Genomic DNA, 21,928 nt, shown 5'->3' with positions numbered 1-21,928 from the left:
CGGCTGGCTTTCTCCTATCCTGTCTTCCTTCTCTCTTCGATTTCGGGACGATAAGACCATAGCAGTTACAGTTCCCTCTGTCAAACCTCTTTTTTTTTTTTTTTAAGCATGATTTAGATTACATTAAGTAGGTGTGTACCTACTTTCCTGAAAAAGAAATTCTTGACAGGTAATCTGGGAATCACAACTCGGACCTTAACGTCATTACACCTGAGGACCTGTCACACCTTCCATCAAGAAACTGTGTCTGTCTTCCTGGCAAAACGAGTGGAACAATGTAAACAGGAGGGCGTGGGTTCGATCCCAGCCGAGGCATGGAATTTTATCCTAATTTATTTGAGAATTTGAGCACAATAATGGAGCTCTAAGGGTTAGGTGGTAGAGAACGGCTCCGGCGTTAACCTAATTAGAAAAAAAACAGTAGATTATATTTTTAAATTAAAATAATAATAATTATTATTTATTTTTTAATATACAAAAATAAATCTTAGGTTCCTCGTTTCTCCTGAGATTACATAGTTAAAATTTAAAATTAAAACTTGAAGTTTTAAGTAATATATTCCTTATTTTTTTCTACAAGAGTTTTTTTTTCCTTTCTACACTGCTAAATATTTTTAAATTTAAAAAGAAGTGATCACTTTTCCCTCTATCGGAAATTTTAAATACATACACTACTTATGTAAAGTTAAACCTTCTCTCTATACCTCAAGCTCCTAACTCTAAAAAGGAAAAAAAAAAAAAAAAAAGCTACATAAAACAATACCTAACAAGCACATAAGAACTAAGCCAATTTAAACAAAACAATTTTTTTCTTTTTTCAACCAATCCTTTGGTAAATTCAGATGAGATCTGAAAATGTTCGTCCGGACCGGAAATCGAACCCGCGATCAGCTGCTTAAAGCTGATCAGAGGATTGAATTCGCTGAAATTTCAACCTCCCTTTCCTCAATCAAGGACAAAGATTGGCCGGATACCAACCATGCTCGCAGTTTTTTAACCTCATTGGATAGCAAATGTCTATTAAGCCTGAATGGTTGGATTCGCTGAAATTTCTCCCTTTCCTTGATCAAGGACAAATCCTAGCTGGATATCAACCACGCTCGACGTTGCTCAAGTAGGCGGGGGCAGTTTTCGTCGTTTGCTGGTGAATGACAGGCGTGGCTTGTAAAGATCTGAAGCATCGTAGCGCTTTTGCTGGGTAGGGGGAGGGCGTTTAGGTTTAGAAGAAGCAGGACGGGGTAGTATTTTGATGTCCGCCCTTACGTGATCTGGAAAAAGAGTAGAGATATTGGGATAGTAAAAAACTTTTCTTTTTACTTTCTATTAATAAAACATAGACTAGTTTACTAATAATGAGAAAGTATTACAATCGGTCCATTTTTTTTTTTTTTTTTTTTTTTTTTTTTTTTTTTAACCTATGTTGGTCGGTACATTCCTACTTAAAAATTTTTAAATAGGTTAAAAAAAAAAAAAAAAAAAAAAAAAAAAAAAAAAACGAATACTTAATCAAGATCGGTTTGAGTTGATAAAGTTAACCATTAAGCCATAATTATTGTCATTATTATTATTACCTTAAATTTTGTTAACCGTAGTCACTAACTTTGTTTAACAAAGGTCATATTAAGTAGGTATATAATTAATTTTATTATGTTCATATATTATTTTGTTTATTAAACGCTTTATATTATGTTAAATTTTATTTTTAGAATTATTTTTATACCCACAATATTATTTTCACGTCTTTCTTTGACTCTGTGTACCAACAAAAATAAAACCTTATTTTTATATTACAATTAATTTTCCCACTACATGTTTTTTCTTATTTTTTTCTTTCCCAAAGGGGTTTAGTTTAACGTCATTGTATAATAAACTGTTAAGGTCTAGGGTCGAGGGTAGACCTGTTCCCATTTGTCGTGAGTTACATCCAATTGTCCTGTAGGTAATGTAATTTACATTATTTTATTTATTTAAGAAGTTTCCATTTATTTGTTATTCGATACAAATCTCTCAATATAAATAAATAAATAAATATTTTCGAGAAATGGTATACCCATCCGTAAAAGCCGGAGCTTGTGCCACACGGATGGGGATGTTCTCACTACACACGACACGATTTTTTTTTTTTCCGAACGACAACAAAATGTCGTTGTAGGTAAGGTAATTTAAATGAGAGTGTTCCCACTTACGCACGACACGATTTTTTTTCGAACGAGAAGTGGGGACGGACCTTTAGTCTTTAGGATAAGGAAATTAAATAGACTCTTCTTTTTCTTCGTCTTTTCCCGTGTACAGACGGGGTCGGCGTTTTTCGTCAGCATCAGCTCTGACTAGGGTGATTGGTTTGGGCTGATATTTGGTATTGGCTACAAATTTTACGAGTGGATGCCCTTTGCACTCAATACGCGTATTTTTTTTTGTGACAATGTTGGAAAAAAGTGAAAAATTTTCCATTTCGTCCATTTTTTGTATTTTATTATTCACTTCCCCTCCTTTTCTTTTGGATATTTTTGGATTTGAGTGAAAAAATTTTCACCTCTGTTGGAAGAGAAAAAAACTTGTATCCTTTTGTCGCCATCTTTTTTTTTTCCAACAAATCCACTTTTTTGGGGGGGCGTGAAAAAATGAGAATATGCCCAAAGGGGGCGCCATGCAAAAAAGTTTGAGAACCACTGTCCTAAAATAAATGAAAATGCCGTTTCTTTGTGCTATTATATCACAACTTTGGTTCTCACTGCAGCATTGTAGGATTTTCCAAATATCTTAATAATCCCAACATCCAATGTTTTTACCTACCATGCTGGCACCGGTCGCTATGCGCATTTACATTACAAGGTTACTCATTTTCCTCACAAGCCTGAGTGGGCCCCGCAAAGGCTATTCACGGAATCAATCATTTGTATGATACAATTTTTTTGATGATGCCGGGAATCGAACCCGGGTCTCCCGTGTACAAGGCGAGCGTTTCAATAATCATTTTACACTGTTAATGCCGCCACTGGTCACTACTCGATTAAATTAGCTACTCACGAAGAGTTAAGTGTCCTCATAAGGTTGAGTGCACCCTGAACACCAAGCTCAGAGCCAACATTTTTAGTCCGTCCTTCCTTTATTATTACAATAGTAATAAAAAGGTATAAGGGACGGACTATTGTATTCACTTCGGTGTCGTCCGTGTGTCTGTCCCCATAGAAGGACTTATCCAAACCTGGTCGACTTATATATCAAATTAAAGATTGCATTTTATTATCCAGTACAAAAAGCACTGTGGTGGGGATAAAAAAAGTGACTACAGTGGAATATTTTGGATTAGGAAAAATTTCCGTTTCACATAAATAAAATACCCCTAACCTTTGCTATTTCTGTAGCAAGGGAAATTTGGGACAAAATTTTATATCAACTTACCATTAATATCATTGTTCACCGCATCCAGGGCCATTTGCAGAGTTTCTTGTGAGTACTGTTGTCCCTCCTTGTTATTACCACTGCAACCTTCATCTCTATAAGTCGCTATTCTACTGAACTCAATTCCTCCCTTTACTAATCTGTCAGACTTTCCATCAATTCCTTCTTTGTTTCCTATTCTATTGGATATTTCAACTTCTTTATTGCTTGCTACTCTATCAAATTCTTTAGTTCCTCTGTCTATCTTGTCAGTTATTCTTTCTCTCCTGTTGGTTGCTATTCTTGTGGATTTGTCTTCTTCCCAACTGGTTGATGTTGCTATCTTGGATTTCTCAACTTTACTGACAAGGTGACCATCTTGGTTTGCTTTTACTCCAGTTTTGTGTCGGTCTTGGTTCGTAGCATTGCTTCCTATTCTTCTCTTGATAACAAGTCGAGGTATAGGTGGTTCTTCTTCTGTATCTTCATTAAGATCGACACTGCCATAGCCACTTTCCTCGCTGCTTCTTTGCAGTCTGGGTCGTTTGAAGTCGATTCTTTCGATTGGATTTTCACTAGTTTCAGCTTCAAAACTGCTTCTTTGAACAGCTTTTCTAATGCCAGTTGTATTTGTGTTTGTATTTTGAGGCTGTTCAACACTTCTTTGAATAGATTTACCAATTCTGTTTGTGACACTTGTATCAGGTTCAATACGACTTCTTTGAATTCTTGACTTATCGATTTGGTTAGTGTCTATTGTGTTTTCACCTTCAACACTGTTCCTTTGAGCTTTAGCTTTTCTAACACCAGTTGCATTTGCGTCATTTACTTTTCCAACTAGTTCGTCATTGCTTTCTTGAATTCTAGGTCTTTTCACGTCGGTTGGGACACTGTTGGTGTTATTTCCATCTTGTGCGACGTCTCTCGCGTCACTTTTTCGCCGTTTAGTGGCTTTCTTGACGGTTTTACGTTCATTCGATGGCCGTTTTTCGATGTGCGACAGATGTTGCTCTATGGCAATTATTAGATCGGTCAGACTGTGCAGTCGCTTGATACTTTCGATCTTTTCTGGCAGTTTAAAGCCGTGGAATGCATTTTGGCTGTCTAGAGTTTTGTTATCATTTGGAGTATCTTTTTTGTCTTCGCTCAAGCTTTGACTATTGGCATGGGAGTTTGCATCTTGACTATCTTGGGATATTGCACTATCTACCGTGTCGGTGTCAAATGTATCAGTGGTTTGGTAAATGGAATCTTGTGTTTCCGTGTTAGTTTGCTCATTCGCATCTTCCAGTACAGCTTTGTCGTCTAAGTCTGCAGAATTCCGAGAGCTTTCTTCAAGTGATTCGTCATTGTTGGCAATATCTTTGACGTTAGCGTCAGGGGTTGTACCTTGATGTTTGCTTTCAAGAGGATTACTTGCGTCACTTTCAATTTCAATAATGTCTTCATCATTCTCCAGAGGTTTTTCGTTCGTTCCGTATTTCTTCTGGTTGTTGTAGAAGTCTTGTTCAAGTTTTTCGAATAGGTTGGCTTTGTTTTCCGTTTTTTTCGCGGGCTCTTGCTTTTCAGGTTTCGTTTTCCGTTTCGGGCCGAGTTTCTTAAACTTTCCCGGATTGTTGTAGAACTCCTTTTCCAGTTCTTCGAATATTCGACACTTGGTGTCTTTCGTTTCCTCCTTGTCTTCTTTATTCTCATCTAAACTGTCATCTTCTTTATTTTCATCTGAATTGTCAACTTTATTTTCAACCCTGTTGGGGATTAGATATTTGTCTTGGTTGTTATAGAAGTCTTGCTGCAGTTGTTCGAACAAATTCGTCTTCATATCCTTGCTGGTAGTTGGTTCATCAATGACACTATTGTCAAGGGTTTCATTATTAACATCATTAATGGTTTCATTAGAGGCACCATCTATCGTCTTGTCTGCAACAGTGTCAAAGGCATCCTTGGTATCTGTTATAGCTTGGTCGGTGCTGACTACAATACCATCTTTTTCCTGTACATTGCTGCTTTCATGTTCGTCATTTACACTATTGGTGCTTTCCTCCGTACGTAGCTGTCTTTTACAACTCATTTGTGGTGTTTCCTGAGTGTCAACCTTGATTTCATTCGATTTGTCAGTTTTAGTCATATCTTCCTTGTCATTTTCACGAATATCGAATGAGCCATTCTGGTTTTGTGTCAAAGGTTTCACATATCTCTTGATGAATTCATCTTCTTCGTCCAAACAACTCGGAGTGGCCTGGTTGGTGATATTGATATTAATACTATTGCTCACACTCGTACTGGTTTGTATGTTGATATTTGTACTGCTGTCTTGCCCATCGGTTGTTTCATCTTTTCGCGTTTCACTCGCTGTATGTTCCATCGTTTGTGTTGGACTTTGATTCGTGTTGGATCTAAATAGTTCTTTACTCAAGTTTTTGTTATACACCGTGATGATATCGTTCTGTGTCTGTCTCAACTCTTTGAGATCCACTATAGCTGTGGTTGTTATTTGCTTGGGTGACATACTACTCGAGTCATTATGAGGTGGTGAACTTGCTTTGACTTTGTTTTTAATCTCTTCAGCTATTTGTTTCTTGATTGCAGTGATGAAATCGTTTTCCGTTTTATCCTGGCTGACGTGGGTGGTTGAACCTTTCTCTGTGAGTTCTCTCTTGATGTTGAGTAGTTTCGCGCGATATTCATTGGCAAGTTCGTCACAAGGTTCAAGTAGTACTTTGGGTAGCATGTGAGCAGGTACGATTATCTTTGAGTTTGGACTCAGCTCGACACAAACCTTCCCGTCTTTAGTTTCCTTTGTAGGATGAAATTTCTCTCCAACTTTGCTTGGACTAGATTGTTTATTTCCTCCCTGATTTGATGTGCCGGCCATTGATTGTTCCATCTGCTGCTTTTTACTCTTCAATTCTTGCAATTGTTTCTTTATCACCGCCAGTCGTTTGTTTTCTTTGGCTTTCTTTCCGTCAGTGTCTTTGCCGACGCCTTTTGGCGATCTTTCAAGTTTGGGTGACTTTTCGTGTTTGTCTCTCGCGTCAGTGCTTGGCTTCCTGTGGGAACTTTCACTAAGTTCAGGACTTGATTCTTGTTTGGTGTTAGTTGCTTTTCCCAATCTTGTTTGAGCATCCACGCTTTCTATTCTTTTGACATCACCACCTTCTTTCTCCCTATTTTCCTCTTCGTTACGTTTGCCATGCAGTGGTGTTATGTTGCGGAGTATTTCACTTGGCTTGTTTTTCAGTGCCTCTCCACTTTCTCTGGCCATTCCTTTACCAGTTTCAAGTCTGTCGACTAATTTATTATCATGCAGTTTGTTTTTATGAACGAGTTTGTTGTTATCATCTAGATTGTTACTTTCTATAGACGCAGATGGGTTCGCTTTTCTTCTTTCCAGTTTGGCAAGTAGCTTGTTCACCCTCTCCAGATGGGATTGAATGATGTTGTTGTTCGGGGTCTTCAGCAGTTTTTTCTCCAACGATAACTTTATCGTTTGGAATCGAGCCACTTTGGAGTTCGGCGTTTCTGTTTGCCCTTGTGGCAGATACTTCTTTTCATTTCCAGGATCTTTTCTGTCCTGTACGACTTTGTTTTCTTTCTCCTGGCCGATTTCCATTTCTTCCTGACTCTTTTGCTTTCGCAAGTGTCGTTCTTTCGATATCTTCAGCATTTCTTTCATACTTGTCGCTGTCTTTTTCAACGGTAATGTATCACTTTTCTCTGCCTTCTCCAAACTCTTTCGCACATCAGTGGATTCTTTCTCAGGGGTTTTCATCCTGTTTTCAGTGCTTGCTTTTCCGTGTGTCGTCTCTGTGCTATTTCTATTTCGGTTGGTTCTTTCAAGACGGCAGTCAATCACCGTTACCGTCACTTGTAGGGCCCGAATGAGTTCATCTTCTTTGATTCCCAACTGTTCAGGATCTAGAGAAATCACGGTCGTATCTTCTTTTGCTTTGTTCGGACTGAAACCTTTCTCAGGCGATTGTTTATTCTTTAGCAAATCTATCGGTTTGGTTGGAGACAGACTGGTTGTTTTCGAGACTTTGTCGTGTTTATCTAATTCATTAACGGCAGATTTGCTTAGATCATTCTTGGCATTACAAGATTTGCCAGCGGTTTTACCAATTTCATTCTCTTTCACATCCTTGCTGCTTTTGATCGCTTCAGTTTGACCTATTACTTCTTTCTTCGCATCTTTGCTACAATGTTTGCTAGGATCAGGTTTATTACTTTCTTTAGCATCTCGATTTTCACGACTATTTTTTGCAGTATTTTCTTTGTCGTTTGGACCATTCGGTGTGCCCTTGTTAGGACTAGTATCCGTTCCACTCTTGAGCTGTTTGCCATCTCGGTTGAATTTCTTGTCCGTCTTCTCTTTGTCCCACATATTGATTTCAATTAGTTTCTTTACACAGGGATGCTTGCTGTGTGGTTTCTTTGCGACAACAGGAACACCTTTATTAGCGCTTCCGAGGTTAGCCGCGCTAAGTTTGTTTCCACTGGTGGGAAGCGCGGTTGTATTGGCGTTTGGTTTGACAGTAGCGCAAGGTTTGGTGTTTGTTTTTACGCGAACACAGGGATCAGCGCTTGGTACCCTTGGATCTTTTGCCACTTTCATTTCCAATGGTGTCTTTTGAATTGGCGGTTCTTTCTTTGTATTGGTTCCTTCTATTTTGACCTCCTGGTTTTCCATTTTTGGAACTGGTTCTTTTTCGACCAGCTTTTCTATTTTAATGTCAACCGGAATGGTTTCAACTTCGGGTTCTACCTCCATCTTTTTGTCGTCCGTTCTTTCTGAGAGTACTTTTTCATCTGGATTATCTTCGTTGACGTTATCTTGGTGTTCAAACTGTTCTTCAATCTTTTCTTCTGTAGTTTCTTCCACGGCTGTTTTTTGAACTGTCTCTTCTTCGTTTAGTTCGACTTCCATGTTTTCAATACCAGGGTCTTCTTCCTCCATATTTTCTGCGGAAGTGTCAATAAGTGATTCTTGAACGGAATTCTCCTCTTCCAATTTTTTATCCATTTCCTTTCTTATTCCCTTTTCTTCTTTCACTTTCTCTTCTGCATTCTTTTCCACGGTTTCTGCCATTGTTTCTTCTACGGACTCTTCTTCTTTCAACTTTTCTTTCACAACATTTTCCCGGGGACTCTTTGGGGCTCCTTTTTCGTCATTTTCATCAGTTTCTTTTCCCATCGGTGATTTATCTTCTTCGTTTTTCAACCTTCTTTTCGGACCTTCGTCTTTTCTATGTTTCTCATTTTGTTTCTGTACCAGTAACGTTTCCTGGCGTTTGTTGCAAATGTTTAGCAACGTTTTCAGCCGGTTAATTTTTTTCTGCCCCTCCTTGCTCGGCGTGAACTGTTTCTCTCCCGAACTCGGGGACCCTGTAGGCGTCGTGCTACGAGACGGAGTCTCTTGGACCCTGTTTGGTGACACTGTTGGGGTGACTTGACTCCTGTCTTGTCTCATAGGAGGAGAAGGGGTGACTTGATCCCTTTCATGTCCCATAGGAGGTGATGGAGGTGTTCTTGGACCGACGCTGTACTTTGTTGGGGGTGTTCTTGCACCGATTCTGGTTGGGGGTGTTCTTGAACGGACGCTGTATTTTGTTGGGGGCGTTCTAGGACCGTCTCTGGTTGGGGGTGTTCTTGAACCACCTCTGTACTCTGTTGGGGGCGTTCTAGAACCAACTCTGGTTGGAGGTGTTCTAGGACCACCTCTGTACTCTATTGGGGGTGTTCTTGGACCATCACTGTACTTTGTTGGAGGCGTTCTAGGACCGACTCTGTACTCGGAGGTCCCCACAGTGGTGAAACCAGCCACTTCTTGATCCTCCATGTCCATTTCTAAACCCAGAGAGAAGAGAAAAGATGGGCATGAGTACGGTTGGTCAAGGGGTAGCGCGACGCGAAAGGTCGTGGGTTCGATTCCCAGAGTTAGAGTAAAATTTTCCCTTAACACGATTCGGATTCACTTTGTCCAATTTTCTAATTTTAAATAATAAATAATAGTGAAAACCCCTAAAAAAAAAAAAAAAAAAAAAAAAAGTGACAGGATTGATATTAGGCACTTCGATTATTATTATTTATCGTATCGAGGCACTTAGATAAGATTCAATTAGACGTGCCATTAATTCGTGGTAAAGAACGCTACGATATATGTAGATGTAGGGTACCTACCGGTACCTACTAGTATTTTAGACGTTACTTGATTGTTGCTTGTTGTACTTATCAATTTTTAAGTACTTAACTTACAGGTAGAATATTCATGAAATTTTTTTCCCGAAATGGCTCTTGGTTGGTTTATATCTTATATCTATCTACATATATTGTATAGGTAGATAAATAGGTACCTACATTATATCTAACCCCGTATGTAGGGTGTAGTAAACTCAGATCAAAAATTAAAGGCCTCAAAAAAAGTGGAGGTACTTACATATCCAAAGATAATAACTACCTACCTACTACCTACTTAAATTTCATGTGATACATAAGTTACCCGTGAGAAAGCTCTACTCAAGTAGGTAGTCCTGTTGCTTTTTTAGTATATAGGTCCTCAATAACCCCTTTACAAAACTGATAAATGTAGTAGGTATCCTTAGTAATGGTAGGTAACTCATCAGCTCGAATATAATCATAGCTAGATACCTACATTACTTACCAATATGTATGCATAGTTCCTATGTATCTACAACCTACATTGACAGCACACAAACTATCAAGTGTTCAGACCTATACAGACATTCCAACATTTCAAGTAGTTACAGCGAGGTACTCGAACACACTCATAAATGTACCTATGCCACATGTTTAGTTATGATATTATAGACCTTGCAACAAATTCACACACGCATAGACATCATCAAATACATACACACCAGTAAAGTTTTATCTCGCTATCAGTGCAGTAGGGTAGTTGTAATACTTGGGCCATGGTACTACTGATATCGTACTCATCAGTAAAGCATAGACATCATCAAATGCGTACACATCAGTAAAGTTTTATCTCGCTATCAGTGCAGTAGGGTAAATGTAATACTTGGACCATGGTACTACTGATATCGTACACATCAGCAAAGCATAGACATCATCAAATGCGTACACATCAGTAAAGTTTTATCTCGCTATCAGTGCAGTAGGGTAGATGTAATACTTGGACCATGGTACTACTGATATCGTACACATCAGTAAAACATAGGACAACATTCAAATCAAAGACACCGTACAAATCAGGAAAGTTTCGTCTTGTTTCTCAGTGCAGTAGAGTAGTTGTAATACTTGGACCACTGGTATCCCCTAACCATACACAGAGTACATTCGACCGATTTTTTTGACACGATACTTATCTACTTTATATTACTTACTAACTCAGCTTAGCTGTATTGTAGTAGCTAGCGTGGAGGACTTGGTAGTTATTTCATGAAATTGTGAATTGTTATCTCACTGTTTACGTATACGTAATTAAATTTTTATGTAGGCTTTATTTAGATTTACCTAGTTTCTAGTTTGTTCTTTATGAATTATGAAAAAAAAAAAATGATAAAAATAATAAATAAAATATAAATATTTTCGCTTCTGTTTGATCAACAAGTAGTTTTTCAAATCTTCAACAAGCTTACGTACGCTTCGTCCCTCTCTCGATTCGTCAGTTCATTTTCACTCTCTCAAGTCTTACCCACGCATTTTCCGCATTTTCTTTATCTCTCCCACCTTTTATTTATTCAACCAGAAGTGTTTTCTAGAGCATTGTTTGCTTGGCAATTATTTTCATCTTAAATCTTTTCGTCTAAGTTTACCGTCAAGTTCTCTCTCTCTCTCTCTCTCTCTCTCTCCCTCTCTCTCTCTTTCTTTCTCTATTTACGCTCGAATTAAGTTTCAAGTAGATTAAGACTTCGATGGCATAGCAGGGTCTTTTGCCCGACCCGGTCTCCTCAAGGGGCCCGGAGTCAATTTTTCACTCCGAAAAGCTAGAACTACCTCGTATTTTTGTCTTTTGTTTGTGCATTCAAAATCAATAGTGACGATTATTGGTACAATGACGACTATTGGGTGTTTTACCTTATGCACTTTTTCAAGTCAACTTTGAAAACACCCCATAGCCCCGAGCCCGGCTGGGCCGTAAATGGCTCTGGGGATAGGTTGAGAACGGAAGAACTTTTCCTCTGACTTCTCTTTCATAATATTCTTCCTTTCGTTGACTTCTTTGTCTTTTTCATTCTGTCCCTCCTTCTCATCTTTACCTTTCTTCACTCCATCTCCTCTTTGTTGTTTTCTCTCGTCCTCTCCTCTTCTTTCCTATTGTTCTTCCAATCACATTGTTCTTTCTCGACCTACACTCATTCCTAGATTTCTTCTGACCTATTTCTTTCCTTTCTTCATCAATGTCTCTCATTTTTCAGAGTATCTCTCCCTCTCTTATTCTCTCTCTCTCCTTTGACTTCTTTTTCCCCCATCACCAATCATTCCGAGAACTTCCTACATCTCTTCTTTTAGGTTATTTACTATACCGACCTCTTTACTTTCCCCATCACCATTAACATTGATGGTGTGCTCTAATTCTTCTATTGAAGTTTTCTTAATCTTCTCTGTTCTCTTACTCATCAGACCCACTCAATTTCTCTTCTTTATCTTGTAAATCCATAATATGATAAAATTCATTTATTCATCTATTCCTTTCTCTGTTTCTCCTCCCATCATTAAGTTTTGTTATTATGAAAGGTTTGTTTTTGCTTTCTACTTTTTTCCACAATCGTCAACATTATCAATATGTTTTTATCTTTTCTACAAAGTTCTCTTTCCCTATTTTGGTTTCCTTTTTCTTGTTCTGCAATCATGATAGCTTCCTTATATTTCTTACACACCTCTTCTTCTACGATTTTGGTGGGCTCGATTCTTCTTTCATCATCATTATCAGTGTTTATTATCGTTCTAGGAAAGTTCTTTATCTTTTCTTTTACATTGTTTCCATCTTTATCAACCCCACAAACTTTTATCTTTCGTTAACTTCTTCTTCCAGGATTTTTGGGGCTTCATTTCTTCTTTCATCATCAAAGTTTCTTATCGTTCTAGGAAAATTCGCTATATTTATACTCGTTTATTTACTTCTTTTTCTCTGTCAATCCCACACTACCTGCTCCTTACATCACAAGTCTTGTAAACCTCTTCTTCTGAAGGATATTCCTTGTTTCTCTTCTTACTCCTTCAATGTTTCTCATTCGCTTCACAACGTTTTCGCTAAGCTCACCATTATCTTTATTTGAGTTTTCATCATTATGTGTGCGCCCGTTATTATCTCGTTCATAAATATGGAACAGCTGAAGGAAAAGTATCTCTCGATGAAGAAGAGGAAGATAAACGTGGAGAAAGGTTTAATGGAAGGCTTAAGGAAAAGGTTGGGAGAAAAGCAACGTTAAATGACGAACAAGGAAGGAAATGTTGGGAGGAAGTGGCAAGGTATTGTGTGGGAATACAAGGTCTGAAAGTATAATAAAGGTAATTATGGGTGGAAGTGGTAGACTACATAGACATAGAGAATATACAACTAGCCAAAGTGTAAGATATACAGGATTAACACAGGATAACCTACAGAATATGAATAATCTGTTTCATGGAACTACCAGAAATCACAAGTAGAAGTGGAAAGAAATATTATGAAGTCAGAGAGAATTACTTACTATTTTTTTATTAACATAGATAATATTATAAGCTTTTCACATTGATTTCCTATAAACACAGGAGTAGAATGAACCCACAGGCCACAGGCTACACTTTGGAAAGCGCCTTATGAACCAATGCACTTGTTTTACTGCAATAAGCGTCAAGAGTATTTATCACGTTCTGAACACGTACGAGTGATTTGTTCTTGGAACATTTTATCGTAAGACATGATAAACTTGTGTTATTTTACATATACCTACATCAGATTAGGGATATACTCGTAGGTATACAATATTTTAATTGGCTACATTATGTATGGTGCATATTTTATGCATTATGTATGAATTCTAATGTTCTGAAGCATAATGAAAGCTAGAAGTGTGATATGAGAGTGCACATTTAACCCAATTATGCACTTCTTTCTCTTAACTACCCTTTATACTTTCTTCCTTTGTTTCTTTCTCTATTTCCCACCATTTTCATCCCTTTTCTCTCAGACACTCAATTTTCCTCTCTGGCCATTGAATTTATTCTCATCCCCCGTTTCCTATATTCTTCCATGAAAGAGCATTGTGTCTTTTTCAATGTCAGACTCTTTTGTTAACTTCTCTTCCTTTTTGTCTCACATTGTTCTCTTTCCCATCAGCTACCACTTGGGCAATTGTTTTTCTCTTCCTCCTTTTGCCTTTTTCTTTGTTTCTCCACTTTCTTTGCTAAATCTATAAGAGATGGATTAATACTCTTCAGTTTTTTCTATCTGATATTTGATCCATTTTCGTCATCTTCTCTCCTCGATACTAAGTAGATTACTTGATGTGATAGTCGTTTCACCTTGTTATTTTGCTACAGCTCTTCTTCAATAGATATTGAAGGGTAAGTGACATCAAACTACAAACACCCCTTAAGAGTTTTAGAGGAACACCAAAGTGTTAAGTTGGACATAAAACCGTTCCAAGTTGGAAAATATTTGGCACGAGTCCCTCACTTTTTGTCTCGTATTGAATGAGCTATGGGGTGAGAATGAGGTGTCAGAAGTGTGAGGGCTCCATGAAGACATTAAAATGTGTTTCCTGGTGTATCGCAAGAAATCTGATGCAACGATACATGAACTGGATATTAACAGGAACAACATACACAACATAAAACGTATCACCGTATAAACAAAATGCGTCACAATACCGTTAGAGGAGGAAAATGTAAATACACACAATGTCAACAAAACAAATTACACATGTTCCACCATTGCTTAGCATCAGAGACTAGGAACAAAGGGATTGGATTTATGTTATCTTCGGATGAATAATTTTACTGCGGTGTTCGAGTGACATTGAAAAAGCTATCAGACAAAGACAAAATAAGGCGAAAAAAGATGATCTTTCTCGAGGGAAAAAAAAACAACAAAACTATGATAAGTACGAGTAGGTACAAGTTTTAATTTAAGATCTTTAATTTTGTTCAGCAAAATTAAAGATTTTATAAATTTACTCAAAAGAGCATGTGATCTTATTAGTCAGTGCCATCAGGTATGAAGTGTAGGGTTTCAGTAGATTTTGGCCCGAAACTTCATTGCCTCTTGAGCTTGTCTATATCGCAACATACCATGATGCTGCCCTATGACATAGGAGCACCAAAGCAATGTTAGCTCGCTCACTATAAACAGCAAAAAGTATCTAGCCATTCCCACTTTACGTTTCGGCTGCAAGTTCTTCTCACTGACTTCGTCATTTGTGACCAAGTTCTTTTTGGCAGAATCCATATGCTTTGGAACAGAAACCAAGCTTTTTCTGACGGACCCCATGTCCTTTATGATAGATTTCATGTTATTTTTGTCAGAATTAAACCTTTTCTTGGCCGAACAAATTGTGTTTTTCATTACTGTGTCGACTGCTCCTTTGGTTATATCAGCTTCTTTTATCTTATGTGCACCCGCTTCACCAAAATCAGGAGATAGTTCATTGTTGGCAAGTTTCATGTTGTCTTTAGACGAATTTAATATTTTGACTCCACCAGTTGAGTTTTTTACCACTATGTTGACTGCATCGTTGGTTATGTCAGCTTCTGTTATCCTGGTAGGAGTTATCTCAGGAGAGAGCTCACTGTTGGATTCAGTCACTGGACCCATCACGTTCAACAGCTTATGTGAGACCATTTGGTAGCACTCTTTCCATTGGTGCATCATGTTACTGACACCGTTGAGTTTTTCTCTCAACTGTTCCGTGTACATGGACATATTGGAGGATCTCTTTGTTTCCATTGGAGGGCATGCGTCTAGTGGTGTCTTCGGTTTGGCGTCATCATCAACGAAGTTGATTGTTCTGATAACTTCTTCTGGTACCATGGTTAAGCTTGCATGTTCTCTGCTTCCTTTGGTTTTGGAAAACACAGAAATGTGTAGAGTAATTCTGTTTTTGGCAGGTAGAGTTGCTTTGGAACTTTACATTCCACACTTCCTATATGCTTAATTTAGATCATACACCAATTTGGACCCCGTGTTGCGAGTGGTAAAATGTATTGAAAAATTGTTGAGAACTTCAGGCAGTCCAGAAAATCAGAATGGACTGGCTAATGATCAAAATGATACCCCGAAATTTTTCAATTTGAATTGCGGATGACAGTAGGGTTCAGTAGCAAAATAAGAATCAAAAACAATGGAATCTACACAGAGCGAAAATTGACCTAATTTATTTGCTAGTAGGGACCTAATAAGTTTGTAACCTGCGGAAACAGTACATTATATCATCACTATCCGACGCGACGTATTAAAGATGTCGGTGGAAAGTTCTAATGAAAATTGACAAATTAAAGAAACAACAAAGTACCCATGTACGAGTAATATGTACCTACAAATCTCTTTCTAAGAAAACTTGCAAAAATCCATGTTGACCTTTCTCAAAATATTGATAAGAAAGAAGTAGAAAGTGGTAGATTAGGCAGGTAACACACGTTGCAACAAACCCCTCATGCGCTTCGTTCTTACAATAAGATTACATAACAATGATATTCGAGGGTAAGGGGCTTGCAGTATTGAACTTTGTTGCAGTAAACGGTGTTTGTAGTTTGTGTGTATTGTACTTGAATGTTTATCTGCTTTGTGTTGGGTTCCTATATCACATTTGAAGTATTAGAACACTTGTGTTGGTATTTTGTCCTTTTGTGGTACTAGTCTCTGCTGAATGTTGGAAGAAAAGTGTTCGTCTGTCGTCTTCAGGATGTTTGTCTTTTATTGATTTAGATACTAACTTATTCTGAAATTTTTCGAGTTCTTGTGACATTTCTCATGTCACTTGGTGGATTACCAAAACCATTTCATCCCAACACTCTTCGTGCTGGTTATTCAGTTGTGAGTTACTTCTATGGTGTCCATTTCACAATCTTCTTTACCACTCACTTCTGTTGCTTTTCTGTGAAACCCCCTGAACACTTTTTTTCTTCTCTCCAAGCTATTAAAACATCGTCAAAACACGATGCACATGAAAGCAATAGAGGTGTGTGCATTTTATTGTCCCCTTTGTGTGTTATGGAGTCTTTTGAAATCTCAATTTCTTCTCATTGAGCAATAGTCCCTCTCTTTCAAATGCAAGCTGTCTTGGGGCGTCTTGAGTCTTTTCACTCTTTTCCCATTTCTTTCGTGACCTTTTTTCACGGTTCCCTTGAATGCAAAGTGCATTTCGAGGGGGTTCAACTATTGTAGAAAAGATATTATGTAGATAACCATTATTTTTACAGGGTGTAAATATCTGTTATGGAATTCGATAAGTATGACCATTTGAACATTGCTAATACTGCTGTTTTTCTTTCTCCACAATGTGTAATCCTTGGAGAAAGCAATTTATTGAACAGTGCAGAAATTTCACACATTTATGTATGTACATATTTGGATTTTGGATCAAAATCATCTCTTACCTTGGAAATTTAAAAAATCACAGTTCCATATAACTTTTCACCCTGAATGTCCAACGATAATAAATATTTGGAATTCTTTTGATGATGTTACTTGTTATTTTCTATTTTGCGTGAACATAAAAAATAGAAGAAAGAGAAAATTGATTTACCTCCATAATTATTATTATAACGTTTATTGCCTATCGGTTTTCTTGGTAAAACATTTATTTCGTGCATTCTTTTTATTAAATTTTTGGAATTGGGTCACTCACCCAACCCCATGCTGTGTGTTTGACCTCATTCAAGATATTTTGAACTAGTTCTCTAATAGTTTTGATCTCCCAATTGAAGGATACCGTTTCAAAGAATATGTTTGTCTGTGTTTGTCGAGTGGGTACGACATTTCCCATGTATTTGCTATTACAGGGTTTGAGTTTTTCCGTTTGACCTTTATGTTTTATACCGTATAAATTACATCTCAGCTTTCTAGAGTGGATACAGATTCAATTAAGTCCAAACGAGTTTACACCTATCCTACGACTATACGTCTTGCATACGAGTATACGAAGATTTAGGCACATATCTCTACTGTTTATAAACAATGACAAAGGAGTGGTATTGGTTCTCATTTTACATCGTATACAACCTAAAATTAGAATTAACATTTTAATTATTTTCCTCTTTCTTCAAACGGGAGTTCTTGCGTCTCCACTAAATTCAGTGGATGTGTCAATACGCCTTTTCTCAGTAGGTACTCTGCTTTCTGTAATCGTCTTATAATAGCGTTTCATTTTCCATTATTTTATTTCTATTGCATTATGTATTAATATTTTCGGATCCAGGAATCCAGGTAGCCCATCCAGCGTTCACCATTAGTACCAGCACTATATTTTAGCTCCGTCACTAGACTTACTTAATTACTTTATCAATCTATCAAGAATTTTGTGCTGTTATGATTATGATGACCTTTGTCAAAGATTTGTGTTTACAAGGCAAGGTCGACTAGTTTGTCTACCTGTATCTATGGTACTTGACTTTAGGCTCTATACGACCAAATATAAACAAAACTCACAAATACCGACTTGAGTGTTCCCACATGTTACGTTTATTCAAACAAGATCAATAGAAACTCCGTATAAGTGCAATTCAATGAACTTATGAAACTTTCCTTGTCCAATAGACTTAAAGTTGATTCATTGAGAAATTTGATCTCATTCCTCGTTATTGTATTGTTTTTTACAATTTTATGCCTGTTCCGGCGAACGATGGATTCAATTGTGACATCTGGAACTCAATACCAATACCTAGTCCAATATTTTGGAATCAAATGGTGAAATGAATCCAATGAATTTTGGAATCAAATGGTGATTACCGTGATTATTTTCCATAGTAGAAGTTCGAGTATATTCAAGGTCACACAGACTGATGTGATGAGAGATTTACTGTGACTCAAACTCGAACTTTTTTGTCTCAGCATACTCAATTACTCAGTGCCTCTGTAGCAATTGTTATTTATCGCTTCTATAGCAATCTTTGGCAATAGATTGTAGGTATCAGTATTGCTAGACGGGTTGTCAGTTCCAACACAAAGACAACAAAGAAACCAATACATTTTAATGATCAACTCCATCATATCTTGATCTAACTCATTTTCACGTAAGAAGATTCCAGTGTAAAACTTTCCAAGAGGTTCAGTTGGCTGAACTTGATTTATGGAAAATTACTCACCGGTAATGATTATGGCTGTAGAATTTCATTTCAGCAATACCTACTGTACGAATGGTATTATTAAATATTTATTGATCACATGCTGCGGTTCGTGTATTACCTCTGACTTTGTCAAGTACAGGGTGTCACAGAACGGTGAGTATCACTCGGTGTAGTTGAATTTTATCTCATAGCGAAAAACATAATTGATAATTGTCAAAAAGAGGTCTAAAAGTTGAAGAACCAAAACTGCTCTGGCAATTTTAGTAAATGATTTTTCATGAAAACGTCCACTCTTCAATAGCTAGTAAGTTCACAACGATTTAGCAAAGAATCCAGAAATAAAATATCCCCTGGCAACCCTGTAAAACAAAGAAATACCTAGAACTGGTTCTGATATTTAGCCTGTTCGCCTGTTATTCTCGCGATAACAATTCGCGAGTAGACCCTTTTCTGCGTAACATTATCTTGTTCGTAGTCTTCGAGGATTTGTCTAAGGAGATTTCACCTGTGGGTTGACTTGTAAAGTTTTTATGTAGGCATATTAGAGTGTGGGTTGTAGAATCTGTGATTGTGGGATCCGCGAACATGTTGCGAGGTTTGGCCAACTTAAATGTCAATTGAATGGGAGAGAAAGAGCTAATTTCATCCATAGCAAACTGTTAAATTTAGCTGTTACTTGAGGTAAAATTTCATTGACTAGGAAAAGAATAGACTACGATTATAACGACAAGAAAATTGGAGTGTTCTAGTGGAAAACAATGTGAAATTCATAACACACATTATGTAACAGAAAAGTTAAAGAAGTGGGAATGGCTAACCGAATGGGTTGATTTAGAATTAACCAGGAAATGCGCTAGAATTAACTCAAAGAATCATCACATTATGTAATAATTTGTTGACATGGTTAACATTGAAATTGAATAACCATGTACTTCACTGACCGCGAATTCTTAGCAAAATATTTGTTTATAAAGAAGATATAAAGCGGCATCTCATCTGTATGAAGGTCTTGTCTTCAACATTCTTTGGTGATCTCTTGTATTTGTTGAATTGGTCATAAATACTTCTGGCATTACTACAGTAATTGAAGTTATGTTATCAATGTTATCACAAACATATGAGGAATTTGCAACATTTTTTTATCTACTATCATCTTAACCGGTTCGTTTAACACAAATGACTTGAATATCATATAGGTAGGTATCTAAATATCTTGAAACGTTGTTGAATTGTGTCGGTCCAAGTTAATTTCAGTTAAGTTATTCCGGTTAATTTTTTCATTGGTTAATCGTAGGTTTGCTTCCTTTGCTCTTGCCTCACGCGAAGATTAACTTGGCGACTTGTCATTATTATTTTGAATGTCGGCAAAGTTCACTTCAATTAACGACAGCTTCGTGTTTTCATTGCCCTGTTGGTTACCAGAGTTCTGTGCAGTGATCTTTTTACTTTTTTCGTAGGGGTTTAACGTCACTGTGAAACAACTAAGGTCTTTAGTGGTTCAGTGGTCTTCAGTTTGGGTTCTCTCGTCTTCTTATCAGGCACATTGTAAAAATTTCTGATCTTATCTACCACAAGGACACTGACACAAAATCCAGTTGGATTTTTTATTATTATGAAGACTTATCACATTTGCTGAAAAACAATGACGTGCTTTGTTATTGTTGTAGTGGCTACGGTTTTAGATTTAGCAGATTGGTGATGGCAAAAATCGCATTATCAGTCAATCAGCCATACAGCGGGGTGATGGTATTTAGACATATTCAATCGGTTTATCCTCAACCACAGTCAACCTTTGGGCTGACCTGTACTTATTCCGTATTTATGTGTGAAACTAGCCTTATGGCCAATTTCGCCTAGCGCTCCGCCGCGGGGCGAACCAAGTGCTCCGTGCGGGCGGAACAGGGTAAAAGTTTCGCCGCAATAGTTAGTCCAGATTTCTACAAGATTCTAATCCGTCCCTGGTAAGGTTAAAGAGCATTTTAGACGTAATAACCTTACAGACTTACGAGTTAGGGCTAACTATAACTAGTAATAATATCTCAGCTTCTAATGATATCTCACTAATAACCGCCATAAAATAGTATGAGGGTTTGACCTTTGATCCTTGCTGACAATTGCCGGAGCAAATCGGTTTGAAACAATCTATTTTAATAAGTTCCTTTTTTTCGTATTTATTAATTACAGTGAGATGTGATTAATTGATAATAAACAACTGATTCATACTAGTTCTGTATATGTTTGGCAGGGGATCTTTCGTTTGTAATGATTTGAGACTGTGGTTTATTCTTTTATGATACCTAATTCGTTATTTATGTAACTTGGAATGGTCTCTGTGCTGAAATTTTCAGTGAAATCCCCCCATAATTCTTGGGCCAAGAATGGAAAAATCAAAATTTTAGATGGGGTTGGAATGTTGGATTCCTTTAAAATTTAAATGATAAGGTTTTCTATTCCCAGTCTATTGTTTTGTTACTTGGAATCGCATCTGTGCTGAAAATTTCAATAAAATTATACACAGAAGGGAAAAAGCCATTGTGCACATTTGTTACCATGAAGAACATTATCCCTGTTCAAATTTTGGCATGTCTTCTTTTAAGATATTCAAAAGCACATGAAGGGAATTTTCTTTCTCTATTTTTGTCTCGTTCATTTTTAGAATTAGTTCATGTTTCTTCTCTTTGTGACGTTAGTTATGAATTTAGTCCTTTTTCTTATAAATTGCCCACAAACAAAGATAGGTCTTAATATGAGGTTCCTCACAACCTAAGGCTCCTGTTATTCTTGTTAGTTCTCGTACAAACACGATTTCCAAAGAGTGTTTTATCGCTCTCTAATAGAAAGAAAGTCTTTCAGTGTGTAAATTTGCGAGTAAATGTTTCTAATGTTCCATTGCATAATCGACTCTTGGAAATGTGTATGACATTTTTCGTCGGCCGGCCTACAGAATTCCGTGGTTCCCATAATGATTCCTATTCCCATAATGGTCATATCCCATTCCCATAATGATGAGTTCCCATTCCCATAATGTGCTAGGCTTTCCCATAATGTGCATACCTAGGCATTTGACTTTGTTTGATCAATATTTTACATCATATTGAGACAATTTGACTTCAAACATTAAAGCCTCATGCTCTCTTTTTTTTATAATTTCATATTTCTCCTGTTTAATAGGCTACCTAGGTTTACCTATGTTCATCTACCCTAATTGAATTTGTTTTTTGAAACTTTCTTGTGTTTGTTTACAATGCCAAAGGTCACATCAGGATGTCAGGGTCACAAAATCCATAAAATATTAGTG

The 21,928-nt window shown here is 37.2% G+C and overlaps 2 protein-coding genes across 2 annotated transcripts in view; one reads left to right on the top strand and one right to left on the bottom strand.

The window, feature by feature from the left end:
• Positions 1–853, top strand: part of LOC103516987 (F-box only protein 44-like) — a 9,701-nt gene extending 8,848 nt beyond the window's left edge. The window contains exon 6 of the mRNA XM_026829235.1: positions 843–853. Coding sequence (XP_026685036.1) covers positions 843–853 — 11 coding nt within the window. The remainder of the gene's footprint in view (positions 1–842) is intronic.
• Positions 45–9,263, bottom strand: LOC103516985 (dentin sialophosphoprotein). Its single transcript, XM_008481981.3, has 2 exons — positions 3,403–9,263; positions 45–1,268 (listed from the first exon to the last, which is right to left on the bottom strand). The coding sequence occupies exons 1-2, from the start codon at positions 9,224–9,226 to the stop codon at positions 1,111–1,113; spliced, it is 5,982 nt and encodes a 1,993-aa protein (XP_008480203.2). The 5' UTR covers positions 9,227–9,263; the 3' UTR covers positions 45–1,110.
• Positions 9,264–21,928: the final 12,665 nt, after the last annotated feature.

The sequence above is a fragment of the Diaphorina citri genome, unplaced genomic scaffold (genome assembly GCF_000475195.1).
Source record: "Diaphorina citri unplaced genomic scaffold, Diaci psyllid genome assembly version 1.1 scaffold1714, whole genome shotgun sequence".
In the NCBI taxonomy this organism is placed as follows: domain Eukaryota; kingdom Metazoa; phylum Arthropoda; class Insecta; order Hemiptera; family Psyllidae; genus Diaphorina; species Diaphorina citri.
The sequence above is the reverse complement of the archived record's forward strand: the minus strand, read 5'-3'. Positions and strand labels throughout refer to the sequence as shown.

Excerpts from the sequence above, each read along its gene's own strand:
- LOC103516985 (XM_008481981.3), bottom strand. The coding sequence starts at position 9,226 with ATGGACATGGAGGATCAAGAAGTGGCTGGTTTCACCACTGTGGGGACC. Across the intron at positions 1,269-3,402 it reads GGTGAACAATGATATTAATG|ATCACGTAAGGGCGGACATC; the intron begins GTAAGTTGATAT and ends CTCTTTTTCCAG.